Raw genomic sequence first — 19,643 nt, 5'->3', positions numbered from 1 at the left:
GTTACTTTTATTGGATTTATGATGCTGTACACAACATGCAATTTGACATTATGAAATGTTTTTAATTTAGGAGGCTGTATTCTAGAAGCAGCAATAAATTTTTTAATAAGATCTGCTCTAAATCACATTCTCCAGTGGGCTTTTCTCATGCATAATGACAACTCAACTGTGTCATTTTAAATCTTGTCTTATCAACAAGCCCAAGTGAACCAAAAGTTAAATCCCATTTCATAACATCAGCCTCTTTTTTTTTTTTTTTTTTTTTTTTTTTTTTTTTTTTTTGAGTGGCATGGGAACATGTCCAGCACATTTGAGAAATATCCATTCAACTTTGAGGAAGTGAGCTGAGCCCCTCAAGGTACTGACGGATATGTTAACTCCCATCTCACCTGTAACCTCAAGAGTATCCTGTGTGAATAACTCTCATCACACCACTGCTGACAAACAACAAATATGTTAGACGTGCTACCAGATTAAAGTTCCAAGCTGCATCTTTTTTTGTTTGTTTGGTTTATTTTTTCAAAGTCTTGTGTTTCAAGGTCAGAACTGTCAATTTGAAGATGTCATGTTTAAATGAATGAGGGCGAGTAATTATGGCAGAATTTAAATATTTGGGTGAACTAGCCTGTTAAATTTTGCATAACAATCTCTGTTCAGGTTTAGGATAACAGTAAAAAATAACGTACAACATACGATGATATTAAAAGGATATATAGGTCCCCCTTCCTCCCCCCACCCCTCAATTATGACAAAGAATTGTCATAATTTACTATCATGTCTTTCCAAACCTGTGTGACTGACTTTCTTCACAATTTTTTTATTTGGTATATCTTAAATAGTATATCTCCCCAACATGAAAATAGCCTGATAATACTGCCATGGAATATGGAAATTACATGAGATTTAAAAACATTAAATATTTGTGTGTTGTGTTTTGAAATCAGAACCGTCAATTTGAAGATGTTTAAACATACAGAAGATATAAATCCAGAATCAAAAACAAAACAGGATGACCTTGAAATTAAAAAACAAAAACATGGTTTTTGAGGAATAAGGAATGCCATGCAACCTGGCCATGTTAGGATCTGCATAATTTGGCTTCTACGAAGTGACGGATGGATTTGCACCAAAATACTGTTGGTTTTAATTGGGCTGCGGGGCTTTTGACATCAACAGCAAAAGATATGGGAACCACTTTCTCCTTCCTTTAAAAAGTTGATAAGCCTATTTAATTTCTCTCCTAAATGGATGATTATACACTTAGTTGCATTTTAGTTTGCATTTAACATTGTTTTTTTTAAAACAGACGTGTGACCCATTTTTTGGTCTCGACCCACCAGCTGGGAACTACTGCTTAAATATTAAATAGTTATTTTGTTGTTGTTGTTTTTGACAGTTTCTTTTGTGCACACCAGGGACTGATGTCGTTTGTATGAATTGCACGTGGTGTTTATTAGCTAAACAGTCAGAATGACTTTTCCCACTATCTAAATCTTTTTTTCTTTTCTTTTTTGGTTTGCATTGTGTCTTGCAAAGATTAAAACAGTCTTCAGCTAGTAAATCACGTTCTTGGTCAATATGTTCTGTGTAAATCTGCAATTTCATTCATAGAGCCAGAATTACTAACAGCTTGCTCCAGTGCAAACCCTCTTTTGGCGTTTACAAACTACTGACAGGATTTCTAAAAAGGCGTGGACACAGTTATTTTTTACGGCTGACATTATTGCATATGTATATGTATTTGTAGGAGTTTCCCTTTCAGATGCAAAATTTATGGGAGGAGAGTATTTAAATGAATAATGCAAGGTGATTTAAAGGGTTAGTTCACCCAAAAATGAAAATTCTGTCAGTAATTACTCACCCTCATGTTGTTCCAACCCCGTAAGACTTTCGTCTTAAACATCGTTAAAATAGTCCAAGTGTTACACTACGTGAACTCACTCTGAGGCCCACATAGAAGAGGACGAATAGTTGAATAACGTCATTATTTTTGTTGTTTTTTGCACACAAAAAATATTCTCGACGCTTGATAAACTTAAGGTTGAGCCACTGTAGTCACTTGGACTATTTTAACGATGTTTTTATTTATTTTCTGGGCCGGCAAGTTTAAATTGCATAGAAGCCTATGGAGGAGTGAGACAGCTCTCAGATTTAATCAAAAATATCTTAATTTGTGTTCCGAAGATGAACAAAAGTCTTAAGGTGATGATACACAGGGCAACTTTTTGAGCAATGTTGCTGGGCAATCTTGCCGAGCGATTGTTGCTTGGGCACTTTCCCATTGAAAATAGGCAATACATTTCTATCTGGATAATTTAGATCGGTCGTGGGCCCCGTGTCTCATCTGGTTGCCCGTTGACGCCAACATTGCCCAGCAACATTGCTCAAAAAGTTGCCCTGTGTATCATCACCTTTACGGGGTTGGAACAACATGAGGGTGAGTAATTTCTGGGTGAACTAACCCTTTAAGGTTTGTGACTCTGCGCTAGTCAATGTACTGGTATTTGCGCCATTATTTAAACCAGTCTTAAACCAGACTCTAATTTGCGCTGCTCTTGGTACATTGCGTTGGTCATTATGGAAATTATCTGGCTGATGTTGTAATATCTGTCGTCCAGGTTCTTAGTTTTGAAATGTCTGCCTTCATTCTGATTTCAGATGCTACCTGTTGGATGGGATCTCAAAAGGAGCATGGTTGAACCGTTCCAGTATCATTTACGCAGGGAATGACAAGTGGTCAGGGGATCCTCGTGTGTCCATCGTATCGAATGTGGGGGATAAACATGAATACAGCTTACAGATACAGAAAGTGGATGTAACGGACGAGGGCTTGTACACCTGCTCGATACAGAGTGAACGTAACCTACGCCCAAAGCTCATTCAGTTAATTGTAAAAGGTGAGTGTTTCATCAGATTTCATATCAACTACTTTTTTCATTATGGTTTTTCTTTGATAAATAACTACTTTAGTGATATATTATATATATATATACAACTAGGATACAAAAACAAACTAGGATATATATCTAATATATATATATATATATATATATATATATATATATATATATATTAGATATATATCCTAGTTTGTTTTTTAGGAGTGAGTGTGGCTTTTAAGTACATTGCATTAACAATATTTTTCCTCTTTGCTGACAATATGTATTAATAGAATCGATGATATAAATTTGTGTTGAACTTACATCCATATTCATGAAAGTATATTTTGACTTCAAAGGGCCCAAAATGTAAAAAAAAAAAAAAATTGATTTAAAGCTTAGAGTAGTTTTTCATACATGTATATTGGCAGTCTTACTGAAAATATGGAATGAGTGTGTTACTAATGACTATGAAATCATCAAACGTTGGTGAAAACCCTTTAAATTTCATTATGTAAATAGGGGTTCTAGTTCTACATGTGTGTTCCCCTTTTAAGAAATTAGCCTATAGGCTATAGATAGCAGTTGGAGTGTAGGATGTAGTGTGAGATTTTATGTTACGTAATAACATAATGATTAAATACTGCCAAGTTCAAGTGGATCTAAATATACATTTTATGGGGTTTGATTGTTAATTTTCATATGTATTGATGAATTTTCTTTTTCACGTGGGCAAATAAGTCAAAAGTAAATTAGACTGTCTTAAGAGGAGGGGCTCCATTTATGGTCCAAATTTATGCTGGAAAAAATTAAAAAAAAATTATCCATCCTGCTCAGCAGCATAATTACTGATAATGTCCATGTGAAATAACATTTTACATCACAGAAACATTGTGTGTAAATTGACTTCCATAGTATGGGGGGAAAAAATCATTGGGGCCCATCAACTGTTTGGTTACCCACATTCTACAAAATATATTCTTTTGTGTTCAGCAGAAGAAAGACATTTATACAGGTTTGGAACAACTTGAGGGTGAGTAAATAATGACAGAATTTTCATGAGGTGCCACCGTCTATGGGTGCCACCTGGAATGCTTTTTTTAATTTCTATTGAAAGAGTTCCCATGTATGCTGGTTCCCGTGTTGGCTGCTTTTCCTTTACTATCTGTTCCAACTCAGCACTTTTAGCTCATTTAAATTGATTACAATTTTAGCATTATAAAGAAGTTCATATTTAGGCATATAAATATGATATCCATTTTTACAAATATTTAATTATTCTTTTGAGCTGTTGTGTAGATATCTGTTTATTGGCTTCCCCTCACATTCCAGTCATTAGGAGATAGTTTCATGACGAATATTTGTCTAAATTCTCTGGTAGGCTGTTATTGTGTGTTTCTCCTGCAAAGTAAACTTGGTGTTTATGGTTGACACCTCGGTAGGAGGTGCTGACACTCAGCAGTGGCAAATATGCTTATTTTCTATGCGTCCACTGTCTATAATTAACTAGAGAAAGATCACTGTAAGGACCCTAACCCTCTTTGAGATAAAGCAAACTAATACAGACCTTTCATATCTGAAGATGTGTAGTTAGAGGCCGTAACCTGTAGCCCATCACTGACTCTCTTCTGTGTAATTATAATCAACAAAATGAATGTCCTTCTTTTTCACTCTCTTAGCCGAGGGCTGTTTCATGATCATGATGGATCTTTTGTCCTTAGAATCCATTACTTGCATGTATCTCGGCATGATCTGGGATAATTAATAAGTACTGCTAAGAAAATATACAAGCACTGTTGGGGTAATGACAACAACTAAAGAGAGAGAGGAGAAACGACAGGAAACACATGATGAACAGCAGTCTTGTAATAGAAATCGGTGAGTGGTAAATTTAATCTCCTGCAGAATTGTATCAGAAATGAAATTGCTAGATTGACTCTTACAGTGGCACAAATCCTGGAACCCCAAATCGTACGTAATGCGATTAAAATGTCTTATTTGTCCTTCATTCAGGAAATTTGAACAGACTATACTTGCGGGCTCTTCGAGCTATCTTGATGTATCCTGAACATTTGTGTGGACGAAACAGTTTTGCTTGGTCATTCTTTCTAGCCGACGGGTCAATACTCACTGGGCATCATCAGAGAATGAGTGTGCTTGTTTGTTTTGTAGGGATTGAATGAGGATAACCCACACACATTTTTTGGAGAATAATCACCTATCTTCTCCACCACTTAAATCTTTGCCTTGTTTACCAGACAGTACCATTTGTCAAAGTCCTTGGTGAGTCACCATTAAATAGAGCAGTTTGAGACCACCACATTATTATTTTATAGATGTGCTCAGTTAGTGAATGACAGATCAAATGTATTGCTATTCTGCACATGGACCCTATATATCTAACTTAGCTAAATATTAGGAGCGATGGTCTGCTTGTCATCAGCAACCACCATTTTGTTTATTGATCAAGAAGAAATAAGGCAGCCTGGCATTGCATACTTTCCAGTATAGCGGCAACAGTAAGACTGAATAGAAAGGACTTTTCTGTTTCTATACGTTTTGTTAATGACTTCTATGGTGAAAGTTCAATCATGAAATATTGATTGTCACGCAGAGAAATCTAAATTTCAAGGGCTTCTAACCTTATTTAACATCGAAATTCCAAGTCTTTTAAAGTCATACAATAGTTTTGTAGACAAACAGACTGAAATTTAAGACATTATTCAGAGAACATGACCTCTCCGTGGCCTCTCTCAAACGCCATTCTCTGTTTCACATTGCCAAACTGGTCTGTCATGTTCAGTTACATCAGTGGCGTCAACTTGGCTTGATTGTGTCACTGACATCAAACTAGGGGTCGGTGATATACCAGTCGGCATGATAAACCAAAATAAATTTGTAGAGATTTTGGGCTATCGTCTCTATCGCGGTTACGCTGAAGTGACGTTGCTGTGCTGTGCAGTCACGAAAGCTTTTCATTTGCATTAGTTTTTAAGCAAATGCGGTTTAAAAACAAGTCATTTTAAACCATTTAAGCGCAATAAGCCTCGTAAACACAGTCATGTATGTCTTAAGTGAACGTAAATAGTTGAAAAAGAAAACACATCTTGACCGATACTGGATCCATGCGTTCAGTTTTAAAGTGACAGCAGCCTAATATACCTGCTGCCGTGTGTGTCATTACTGTTAATCAAACAACAAAAGAGAAAATCTCTCAATGCTCTTGACTAAATCACTTTTGTATTGTAATTTTAACAAGAAAAAATGTATATTTAATTTACACAGTAAAGACTATGCATTGTTTTTTTTATACATTTGATTAATTTATTATACAATTTATGTAGTTCAAGTTATTTCTAGTGCTTGAAGTTTTCAGGTAAATCTATTTCATTTTTGTCTTTGTTCTATTGTAGATTGTTGTCCTTTTGCTGGTAATCAGTTTCTTTGTTCTTATTTTATCACTGACAGTTTACTTGTCTTCAGTAAGCTTGAGAGTTTTTATTTTTTTATTTTTGTTTTACTTATGCTAGTATTCGTTTTTTGTGATATTGAAATTAGTAACAAGACTTATAAAATTTCAATGGTATAAAAAAGATATCATAAAAACACTTTATTTTAAAAAAATTTATATCATGATATATATTGTTTTTGTGACATAAAATTATCGTAATATAAGATTTTGATCATATCGCCCACCCCTACGACATGGTGCAATTGTAATTGGTTACCAGTGATAATTTAAACATTTTGCTAGTAGAAGTTCTACATTTAAATTCTCTTTGATTTCTTCCTCCCCCACTGAATAGTTCACAATTATGTTTAGAATTTACTGGAATAATTATTGGACAGATTTTTAAGTGGAATTATTGTTATTTTTCCTTCTGCATTATCCAGTCGGATAGTTAACGGTTTTTCTTTTTTCAAAGGCTACACAAATATTTTTTTCTGATCTACTGCTGTTTTGAAATTTGCATTTCTGCATTTTTACAATTAAAAAAATATATATTTACTTTTATAAAAAAAATTACAAATGAGGACATCAATGAAAGTAGTTTTAGTCATTTTAGGTCACTTCTGGGTACGAATTTGTCCCCAAAATATGGCTAAGAAGACGCGCATGCGCACTCACGCATGCACACACACACACACACACACACTAACACACGTAAAGTTTTCTATTCATATATTTTAAAATGTAATTTATTTCTGTGATGGCAAGGCCGAATTTTCAGCAGCACAGAAATAATTTTAGTATGTTGATTTAGTGCTCATTTCTTATTATTAGCAATGTTGAAAACTTTGTCTTTACGGTCACTTTTGAGTAATATAATCAATAAGTAGTCATTTTAATTCATTAATAAATACTACTAATAAGTATTTATTAAGTAATACGTATACTAATAAGTATTAATACAGACCTTAGTTTGTGTGTGTGTTTGTATGTTTGTGTGTTTGTTTTTCTATGTGTGTGTGTGTGTGTGTGCATGGTTTCTGGTATTCCCTACTTTATGGGGACCAAATTAATTTCCCCACAAGTATAGAAATACCAGTAAACTTTGACCTTGTGGGGAAATGTTTTTGGTCCCAATGAGGAAACAAGCGTATAAATCATACAGAAGGATAAAGGATATTTTTTTAACATCTAAAATAGCAGAAAGTTTTCTGTGATGGGTAGTTTTAGGTGTAGGGTTAGTGTAAGGGGGATAGAATGTACAATTTGTACAGTATAAAAACCAATGTCTATGGAATCTCCCCATAAAACATGGAAACCCAACATGTATGTGCGTGTGTGATTATTTGTATATTTTATATGCATATTTAGTAGGGCTGTGTTCGATACATCAATGCAACAATATATTGTCACATACTTGTCGATAAAAAGTTCGAAACAGCTGCTTCTGTATCGATTCTGAAGCACGTGCGCAGCAGTTTATAACGCTTCTAATTTTTGAATATTTTTTCTTAAGAGTGTGTTATTTGTGCAATGATAACCTACCAGCAATGTAAAGATGATTTTATTTATGTTGGCCTATTAGAATGAGTACATTTCAATATCAATTTATTAGAATGAGAACATTATTATTTATGTGCTTAAAAAACAAGTAGAAACCAATCAGAATATTGTACCTGGTGGGAAGTGCCCAATGTTAACATTACCTATTGTCATTACCTATTTGTTATACAGTGCTGCAGAGGCCCTTCATAATGCAGAGGGTAACTGCAATGGCCCTATAGTATGCAGTGTTTAATAAACAGCTGTGATACTAAATTCTGCTGAGGTCAAATTTAGTGCAGACCCGTATCATGATATATATCTTATTGTGGCCTGTGTATGGGATACATATCGTATCATGACATTGTTGCTGATACACAGCCCTAATTTTTAGGTATGTATGTATGCATGCATGCATGCACCGATACCACTTTTTCTATAAACAATCCGATACCGATACTTTCATTTTTGGTACTCGCCATTACCGATTACCGATATGTTACCTGTATTTACATTCATTGCATTTAAAATGTTTTAAAATATTGGCCACACCAAAAGAATGTGAATCATATTAGTTGGCTTAATTAGTTTAGCAAATAGAGATTTCCTTCAGTTATTTTGTCTTTCATTTAATAGCACTGCGCATATATAGAGATGCTCCAGCAAGGCTCAAATCTAAGGATTTTTTCTACTGGCCAGTGGTTAAAATTTTTAGATACCCCCAGTGAAATATCACAATTCTCTAGTCCAATTTAGACACTACTGCAAAAACTATTAGCATAACTGATATAAATTTAAAACATTATTGTGTTTATGTATTGGCATATACTCTTATTTTGAATTGATCAAGCAAAAAACAACACTGGTATCACTATCATTAGTCCTCAATTTTGGTGGAACATTGTTAAGCTAGGTTAAGATGTTTTGAACTTCATCTAAAATGTCATGAAATATTAAGCCTCATTTTAGATTCTGTACCAGAGAGTCTGCACCTCACAGAAACTCTGCAAAGTCTTTAATGTGAAAGTTGATCCTTTCATGAATACCTAATATTCCTCTCCCTGATATCTTTGTTCATACTGTAAGCACTCCTGCCTATAGATAGAAATGATACAATGTGCTGGGGAACAAAGCAGTGTGTCTATGTCAGAATGTTACCTGTATACCTTTTATATTGTATTAATATCTTAAATGAGAGATAAATAAATGATGAGAAGAATATTTAGAAATATTATTAGAATATTAAAAATGCCTAATGTTTTACTAATTTAATTTAATCAAAGTACTACATTTCAATTAACTCTTCAAATGGACATGTTGTACCAAGAGAGCTCATGTACTGGGTTGTGCACAACCTCACTGTCTCACGTTCCGTGGCATTACCAACTGAAGAAATCCCAGTGGGTTGAGCAGCCTGTCACAGGGTTTGTGTTTTGTTTCTGTCTATGACACCTAATTAGGGATCTAAGTTGGTTGGTTTTAGCAGCCTTCAGGTTGTATGGGGAATTGGGAACCGCTATGAATGAATGTGAAATCTGGCAGTTTTGCAAGTGTAGCGTATTTCCACTTCCAGCCACATGAGTATATTTAAAATGCATGTGCATATTTGTACTACAATATAGTCTCTGGATCAAAATATTCAGTATTCCCTGTTATGGTGTGCATGGATGAATCATAAGGAGTATTCCCAACATGCACTCTGTTTTAAAACCTGTTACGCTGCCTATTAAGGCTGCATCCTAACTGATTTGGAATGCTTTACATTTGCAGCAACTCTGCATCATACAAATAGCAAGACTACAAAAAGAGACTAATTTGGTGTTAGCATGTTGCTAGGCTAACAAAATTATACTCTTAGCATAAAAATACATACAGTAGTGCATAAATTATATTTTAGAATATATTCGCCGTCTCAGAGCAATTAGGAAGTTGACTCTCTTGTGAATAATACCTGTGACGTTGGATTAATTAGGTTGTTTCTTCTGTTTGTTTTTTCCCTTTTCTTGTTCTTTTGGTTTACATTATAATCCTAGAAGGCAGCAAAATCATGCTTCCTACCTTTTGGAACAGCCGTAGCATTGGGTTTACGCCTAGGATTTCTTCAAGTGCTGCCTATGTTGGCAGCTCACTAGCTTTTAGAACAGAGCTGCATTGTGAATCACATTGGTTGCTCAGGACACAGAAGTTTATTATTATGTTCAAAGTTGTTACTGACCCTCTGCCTTCCTGATCTCAACGTCTGTTTCTAGATAAGTCAGTGTGAGCTTGATGCAGTGCATGTAATGTCCTTCCTAACATTGCTTAACTGAAATCCTAATATATATTTTTTCAAGTGATTCATGGCAAGACTAAATTGCATTTAAACCAACTGTACACATGAAACATACTTTTTTCAGGCAGACTCTGATATGGTTTGACTCTGAAAAAACTTTAAAAGGTGTACCTTTGTACCCTAAAGGGTGCATATTTAAACATACATATATTAGTACCTAAAGGGTGCATATCAGTACCTAAATTGTACATATTATTACTTTTACCACCCCAGTAAAAGCTTTTATAGCTTTTTTTCTGAGAGTTCACTATAAGTTCATGAAAAAAAAAATTCCACTGACCAAACGAATTAAAAGCTCTTGTGTGAAAACTCATAAACTCTGTTGACTTCAACAGTAATATACTGTATTCATGTTTTACCCTGTTATTTAAATGTAAGTTACTGTTGCAGTCTTCTACAAAGAAGGATAAGAAAAATTTATTTAGAATGCTCTCTGTGTATTTTTGGCATGGCATGCAACAGATACCCTAGTGAAAAATAAATATACTAAAATATAATTTAAATACATTTATTTTATGCTAAGCATACAAATACATTTACATATTTCTGTACTTAATATAAATACAATTTAGCCCAGAGCTGAAGACAAGAAGCCCAGAGCTGAAGACAAGAAGCCCAAAGCTGAAGACAAGAAGCCCAGAGCTGAAGACAAGAAGCCCAGAGCTGAAGACAAGAAGCCCAGAGCTGAAGACAAGAAGCCCAGAGCTGAAGACAAGAAGCCCAGAGCTGAAGCCAAGAAGCCAAGAGCTGAAGACAAGAAGCCCAGAGCTGAAGACAAGAAGCCCAAAGCTGAAGACAAGAAGCCCAGAGCTGAAGACAAGAAGCCAAGAAGCCCAGAGCTGAAGCCAAGAAGCCAAGAGCTGAAGACAAGAAGCCCAGAGCTGAAGACAAGAAGCCCAAAGCTGAAGACAAGAAGCCCAGAGCTGAAGACAAGAAGCCCAAAGCTGAAGACAAGAAGCCCAGAGCTGAAGACAAGAAGTCCAGAGCTGAAGACAAGAAGTCCAGAGCTGAAGACAAGAAGCCCAGAGCTGAAGACAAGAAGCCCAGAGCTGAAGACAAGAAGCCCAGAGCTGAAGACAAGAAGCCCAGAGCTGAAGCCAAGAAGCCCAGAGCTGAAGACAAGAAGTCCAGAGCTGAAGCCAAGAAGCCCAGAGCTGAAGACAAGAAGCCCAGAGCTGAAGACAAGAAGCCCAGAGCTGAAGACAAGAAGCCCAGAGCTGAAGACAAGAAGCCCAGAGCTGTCTACACATTTGAATCAAAGCGTGATTATTTGCCTTCATATTTTTGAAAAAAGAAAAGTAACTAAAAGATATTTAATGTATTACAATAACTGCCCAACAAGGCTTGCTTTTTCAAAGACTTTATACAAGAACATATATTACAGAGAAGTCTTCTGACCGAATTGTAAGTCATTTAAAATGCTTATAATTTAGGCCAGACTCAACTTACTTTATCTAACCTGAGACTAATATAAAATAAGGTTAATGGTGTTAAGATCAAAGTACACACTGCAAAACAATAAATGTATTTTACATATATTTTGTTACAGTTTTTTTTATGGAACAGATCCTGAGGGCAGAATTTCCAAAGACAACTTTTGCCTACAAATGTTATGTAACAATGAGCAATTTGCAAAAAAAATAATTTGTAAAATATTTAACTACTACTTCAGAAATTTATTTTTGTTTAATCCTTTGTTGACCTGTTATGATTAAATGTAGGCTACAACACAATGAGCTGTATTTGAGTTAGGGCTGGGCGATATGGCCAAAAAAAATTATCACGATAATTTTTTTATATCAGTCGATATCGATAATTATCACGATAAATGTCAAATCTTTATTTCTTTCAAGTTTAAAGGCAGATTTTTGCTCCTAAGTGAAAGTTGTAGAAACCAGAGCGTTAATTGTGGTTTTAAACTACTCTTTATTGTCAGAACATATCATGACAAACACTTGCCAAACAGGTGAACATTTCACAAATCTGAGGTAAAACATCATTTGTCATTTTTCCTTAACAAAATAAATATCTGAATAGAAAAATATATTTCTTAGTTTCTGCATGTGCTAATGGGGGATATTGTTAAGTCTTGAAACAGGTTTGTGTTGCCTGACTTTGATGGCACGTATCTTCAGCACAGTTTGCAGTGCAGGCTGCAATATTACTATTACATGTTTGTCTCGAAATGCATATTTGACAGTGAGTAGACAGTAAATCTGCATCCTAACTCAAGCTAATACTACTATGTTGAATTTATGTTCATTAACAAAAACAGTAACATCTGTTAAAAAAAATTTAACTACCACATTTTTATTTGGTAAAATGTAATATTCTGAGTTTTATTAAAATGAACCTATGGGCATCCAGTATCATGCATTTAGATCATGATAACCACAGATAAAGCCAGGTATAGCCTATAGCACCTCACTATCAGGGATGGAAATTAGCACCCGCCACCAGCCAAATGCGGGTGATTTTGTGTTGTGGCGGGTAAACTCGCTTCACCTACCGGCCACCGTGGCGGGTAAATAAAAATAGCATACTGTTTCACCCGGACGGCGGACACTTTTAGAGGAGGCACACCTTCAAACAAAATGTGGCGTTACATCGCAGGCGTAGAGGTCTGCAGAGAAAACATCATGGTGCGTTCACACCAGACGAGAATAGAGCGTCTGGCGCGAGTGATTTCATTGTTAAGTCAATGCAAAGACGCGTTACGCGCGTAAAAAATTCCTACGGCGCGAATGAGGTGTAGAGCGCGCCGTGGTAGATGCGAATACGCCTCATTCGCGCTGCAAGTTCGAGCGTCTGACGCGTTCCGCGCGCATGATTTTATTGAGTGCTTTTGTGCATTCACGCGTTTGACGCGAATTCGCGTCTGCCGCCCGAGTTGAAAAATCTGAACTTTAGCGTCAATTCGCGCCGCGTTAACCAATCAGGAGCCTAGCTGCTGTCACGTGGTGAAGTTGGATGCTTCAATAAATTATTTTGTACTAAATGCCTGATGAGGTTCTAATGCACAACAAAGCAAATATTTTATCACATAAAACTTGATTTCAATATATGAGACATATTCATTTTGTATTGAATGCTATTTATTCCATTTCATATCTAGATTATATTAAATATTATTCTAATGTAAAGGCAACCAACATACTATAGCCCATAAATCCGTGTCTGGAGAGTGTTGTGTGAGAGAGAAAAAAATCATAGGACAGGTTAATTACTTTTGGAGGCTGCCTCAAATTATCATCAAAACAAAAATAAATGACAGATTAGGTGAATGAGGCCGAGGGTGAGAGAAAGAGAAAATGTCAGTATTTCATTGAGACTTGAGATTAAATAAACTGCTTAAGTATTCTTGTAGTATTAATTTTCACATGCAGTTACACATTGTCGGTTAAAAACAAGAAAGTGGCTGGTAAAAACATTGAGTGGCTGGTAGATTTTGAAATCCACCAGCCACAGTGGCCGGTGGACAAAAAAGTTAATTTCCATCCCTGCTCACTATCCTGGCAAAATGTAACTTTATGGTTTCTATGTTATTTGTATGAAAAAAGTAACCTAAATACATTATTAAATACTGTAATTATATTCCATTAGTCATTTAAAACATTGTCTACATTAATAATAGAATGCAATTCAATATGTATATCCCACATTTCATGGTGCAGTTAATATTACTAGGCTAACCTTACAGTAAATCCATGGTAAATGGATTCAGTATCAATTCAAATTCTGACTGTATCACAGTGTTTCTCCTGTTTGTCAGCGCTGTTTCATCTGCCTTTAAACTGATTTAAATCACTGAGACATTAGTGTTCGTCGCTTTTTCAATCGCTTCTCACTGGATCTCGTGAACGAGGCCGATCAGAGTAAACGCGTCTGCTCTAGTGAGCTGACTGAGCTCGCGCTGCGCTGCCGTTTGGACTTTGAGCCGAGCAGATAAACAGTCCGTCAGGCGCGCACGGTTCAAATGAGTTTCGTTCCGCTTTTGGCGCATAAACATTATCGAACATTTATCGAACTCTTGATATCGTTTTATCGAGAAACATTATATCGCGATAATTATTGTTATCGTTTTATCGCCCAGCCCTAATTTGAGTTCTACTTGTTGAGGATAAAAACAGTATAGATAAAAGTTTATAGGAATAGTGTTTTGAGTTGCAAAAATAAGATGGCCTTTACGTTGTCAATAGTTTAACCTTGAATATCAGATATTGTTTAATTCAATTCAAATTTATTTCTATAGCACTTTCACAATGTTGCATGGATGCAAAGCAGCTTAAATACATATAGAATGTAGTTACAAAAGTAAATAAAAAAATGTCATCATTTCAGTTTGAAATGGTGTAAGAAATTCATGTACAGTACCTGTACCCGTTAAACTTTGAAAAGCCCTTTGGGCTGTCAAAATATTATTAATTATTAAACGAATTATTAAAATAATCCTGACCAGTCCTCAAAAACACAAAGAGTTGTCAAATAAATTCAGAAACGTTAAATACATAAAAAGTAACAACATAAAATGTCCTAAAATAATTTCAATCCATGTGTCACATTTGTGTCTGCTGGCTTTATTTATTCAACAGCTTCAAGTTTAACGCACTTTCGTACTGGCCGTTTCGCGTTTATTTTCACACACTGTACATATAGTGAGACTTTTCTCAGCGATTAGCTTTTTTGATCTCCATTTAATTGGACCTGTCATTGATGGAAAAATCTATTTGCTTATAGCTGAATTTGTAACAGTAAAGAAAGAACACAAAGCAACCCCAGTTTTGTGTGATTCATATCTGTGTGATGGTGCAACTGGTAAAACGAGTGCATTTGTGAGCAAGCGACTCAGGCGACCCGGGTTCGATTCCAGTCCGTCTTGGTTCCTCAATGTACATACATCTGTTCTCATTGTCTCACTGATGTTCTCTGGATAAGCGATTTACTGGTATACTGGAGTTTGTCTGTAGAAGGCAAATTTTCAAGCAGTGCCATAATTTATAAAGATTACTTTATTGTAGCCTATTTGAAGCACACTATAATGATGCCATTAGCACACTTAAAGTTTACTTGGAATGCCATTGCAATGTGTTTAAAATCACTAAAAGTGTGTTATCAGTATAATATTAATGTATGTTCAACAGTCTTACAGTGTAATTGAATTGCAATTGTAATGTTGCCAAAATACAAATAAAAGAGTATATTTTAAGTGTACTTGAGTATACTTGGAATAGTTCCACTTTAGCTCAAACAAGTATATTAAAGGTGCTCTAAGTGATGTCAGGCCAAAATATTTTTTGTCACATACAGCAAACATCTCCTCACTATCCGCTAGCTGCCTGTCCCCTGAAGACACTGTAAAAAAAAAACGTGGTCTCTGTAGACACCACAGGCTCCACAAACGCAACAAAAACAAACTTGGCTTACGAAACATAACAAACAGTGTTCCAGCCAATCACTGGCAAGAAGTATTTTAGGGTGGGTCTGGGGGGTTAGTGCGCGTGCAAATGAAGGGGGTGTGTGAAGGAGAGAGAAGCATCAAGAGGGAAGTTTGAATAATGGCCGACACACGACCAAAGAGACAACGTTCCGATGATCAACTTACAAAGAAGAGGGAAAAGGATAAAGAACACGCAAAGTACCGAATTTACATCGGTAAAGCATTCGAAAGACAAAACGTATTCAATTTACTCACACAGAGCATGAAGGAGTTGATTGAGCCATCATTACAGCAGCAGCGTTAGCACGTGAGCTACTTTCCCTTTAAGAAATGCACGTGCACAACTGTTTCAGGAAGCACGGAAGGGAGGGGGAGGAGAAGAGATGCGGAGGAGGGAGGGTCTAGCTAGCCTCCGTTTTGTTTGACAATAGTTCGAACGTCAACAAGAAGTGACGTCACCCAGAATCGCTTAGAGAACCTTTAAATACAACTTTAGTTGCACTTTAGCACTACCTTTGGACAACTAAAATGCATTTAGTACAAAATTAGTTGTTCCAATTTAGCAGACTATAAGTATACAAATTTATAGTGTGGCATAAATACACTTAGTTATACTTAATAAATTGTACTGAAGTATACTATTTTTCACTAGGGTATTAAGGGTTAATGAGGGGCTCAGCTGTCCAGTAGAGCACATCTTTTATAGTTTTGCCTATTCCACTGATTTACCACTCAGAGGCCTCATATATTTATTTATATATGTGTATATAATAAAATAGACTTGTATGTTACAACATTGTGGATACATTTATGGCATATATATATATATATATATATATGCCATAAATGATATATATATATGCCATAAATGTATCCACAATATGGTAACATACAAGTCTATTTTATTATATATCAGTCTTAACTTGTTTTTTCATTCTTTTTTCAGCCAGAAGACAACAACTAGATAAGACTGCATCTGATTTCTTTGCCTATCTCTCCTTGGCTCTTTGCCTATGCTAGTCTGCATCATGACAGGAGCCCACTTTTCCCTCAGCTCTGTAATTGGTATGTGGGCTGGTAGTGTGTGAAGGAATGGGGTCTTGGAATTGGGTGGCAACAGTCAGCCCTGGAGAACCTGTCAGAATTTATAGAAAGGCAAGCCATGTACTCCACTTTATTCATAGGACACTGCATTTTAATAGCTGTAAGCGTTTCAGTAATGCAAGGTGGCGTCATTAGAGGCTTATTTATTCACTCTGGGGCTGAGAGACAGAAAATGCCTCCCCCATCAGCTGAGGCTGCTCCATCTCCATCTCAGCACCTCCCGCTGAGGAGAGGAGGGAGAATTAGAGTTGAATGGGCAAACATGACAATCGTGCAACAGTTAATGAATTAAATGGAAAACAAAGCATCAGGTTGTCTTGAATGGGGCCTTGGGGTAGGGCTTTAGCATTGTCTTGTTTTTCTCTTGTCGTACCTTACCGATTGAACAGACATGAAATAAACAGGTTAAAAATAACTATGGCCAAAAGCATTGAGGTTGACAATCGGAATGGATTCATAGAAGTCAAATTGTGGTTAGACCAGACCTTGAGAGTAAATAACACATGCTTTCATTATGAATTTAGTGATCGTTAAAAGAGCATAGGTTTTGGTGCTCTTATAGGTTGTTGACCTTTACATCTGTTTATGTTGCCATTTCAGTGGAGTGTCGAGGCATACCAGTCCTCTCTGCTTTTTTAAGCTACTTGAAAATACAGAGAGGTTTTCATTTCATCTGATTATATACTCTGTATTCACAGGTGGTACACACAAGACCAGTAATGAAAGTCAAAACTGTCTCGGGCTGTAATGAGAGATATTCCTTCAATGCACCAAATCCTCTAGACTTTTTCACTGCCAATTTATAAGCTCAAAAAGCTCAATTGTTTCGACACAATTTTGCTATTATTGCATTGTAATAGTAAAGAAGTATTATTACCCAATAATAAAAGACCTCAAATCTGATGGTGTGCATTCACAGAGAAAGTTCTAGGATATATGGCAAGATGTTTCTTCTGTTCAGCTTAAAGATCTGCAAAGCCCCACATCTCATTTAAAGGGCCGGTACCTGACTCCTCAGGCATTGACTAATAGGGTCTTGATCCTGTTGAAGGCAGATATGATCAGTAGACGAATGCAACATTTTCCCTTTGTGCTATCAGTGATTGTGGACATTTGTCAACAGTGGGAGGAAGTTCAAGTAAACCTGCAGTGGAGAGCATGACAGTCAGATCGGTGCTTTCAAACAATGAAAGGGTTCATTAGAATTTCAACTCATCCATTTAATGCCAACAGATTACAAAAACCATGATAAGAAAGCCCTAAACTGGAGATCAAATTGTGTAGGAGTGAATGATGTTACTGTTTGTTTGCAAGGTACAAATTCCTGAATGTTTGGTTTCCTTTTGCTTGGAAGTAGCGGCATATCATTGAAAACTTGAATGCCCGCTCATTATTTCAGTCCAGTATGTTTTAAAGGCTCTTATTTTGATTCTGTCAGTGTCTTGTTTTCTTCTTATTGATTTCCCCCAGATGAGTATTGCTTATTCTATAATAGCATAATTCATGATTATATATATTGCAGCTTGTTATACATGGATGCAGTGAGGAGGATAACTATTAAGTGACATGTACAATAAAATACAAATTAATTACAATTCAATTTACAGTTTAAGAAGAACAAATAAATATCTCTTGAGAAAGTTTGGCCGTTATACATACTGGAGGTAAATGCATGGTGTTTAGAATATTATATTGGAGGAAGAGAGGGAAAGGATCAGAACTGGTCTAGTTAAATGCTAAGCACTTCAAACAACCTGAATCATAGCCGGACCTCAAAAAATGAACAAAGGGAATAGCTGATTTTGCAGACTCCTGACAATTTATTGCCTTTTTATGTAGGAAAGCAAAACCAGGAGGTTAGGCATTAATTCATAAACCCCTTGACAACTGACGTGTTTTTTAGAAAGAGTGAAGGCCGTGTGTGATGATAGGTATAAGGGTAAAGGAAGATTTAAATCTAGACTTTTTTTTTTTGTTATTCATCTGCCAGAAAACCATCACTTTAATTTTAGCACCAAAATGTTAAGATTTCATGAAGAATTCCAAATCAGATGTTTTATTGAACACATTAAATATTACATATGCTTATGTAATATAGCCTAATGTGTATTTCCATCACAGGTTTGGTCTTAAATTTCATACAAGCTGGTATTAAAAAGGTCTTAAAAAGTCTTACATTTAACTTGTTTATATCTGTTCTGTAGACACCCTGTATTCGAAAATGCTTGACAATACCAATTCATTTCTTCTTATATTTTTGGGGGTCCAGTCACACAATTCTGAGAATTCTATTAGTTTTTGTCAGCATTGTTACTGTATACTTTTTCTGCCTTACAATGACATACTGAACAACGTAAAAAAAAAAAAAAAACAACAACAAAAAACACTGCACTGTAAAAAAACAAACAATCTCTTGGCTCATGGATACGCTTATCATTTATTTAAATCATATTACCCTTAGGCTTTATAATTGTGAAGTAATCCTAGGATTTTCACCCTGTCAGAATGAAACCATGGAAGACGATCTTCTGGTCTCCCAATGTCAATAATTATCAAAAACAAGTTGATATTCAAATTGAATGAGTGATCATGGATATATCAATCTAATGTAAATGGTTGTATCTCCTTAATTAAAATGACAGATTTTACAGAACTTGACACACATACGTAGAACATCTTTCTAAGTGAGAGGTCATCTTCTGCGGTGGGACCCTTCCGAAACTAAATAGGCTTATCTATTCTAAACTATATGGCTACTTTTAGCCATCAACAATAATTGCAATGTTAACAATGTCCAACAAAAAGATTAGAGCAGAACAGTTATTCTTTTAAAATATGAATGACAGACCTATGAGCTTGTTGGGATAGTGGTATTGTGTTTGGACCTCTATAATTGCT

The 19,643-nt window shown here is 35.7% G+C and overlaps 1 protein-coding gene across 3 annotated transcripts in view; it reads left to right on the top strand.

Moving 5' to 3' along the window:
- Positions 1-19,643, top strand: part of negr1 (neuronal growth regulator 1) — a 140,121-nt gene that overhangs the window by 35,297 nt on the left and 85,181 nt on the right. For all 3 annotated transcript variants that reach the window (XM_056253996.1, XM_056253997.1, XM_056253998.1), the window contains exon 2: positions 2,659-2,897. In XM_056253996.1, the coding sequence (XP_056109971.1) occupies positions 2,659-2,897 (239 nt within the window). The remainder of the gene's footprint in view (positions 1-2,658; positions 2,898-19,643) is intronic.

The sequence above is a fragment of the Rhinichthys klamathensis genome, unplaced genomic scaffold, assembly GCF_029890125.1.
Source record: "Rhinichthys klamathensis goyatoka isolate OS25496 unplaced genomic scaffold, OSU_Roscu_1.1 h1tg000109l_1, whole genome shotgun sequence".
NCBI lineage: Eukaryota > Metazoa > Chordata > Actinopteri > Cypriniformes > Leuciscidae > Rhinichthys > Rhinichthys klamathensis.
The sequence above is the reverse complement of the archived record's forward strand: the minus strand, read 5'-3'. Positions and strand labels throughout refer to the sequence as shown.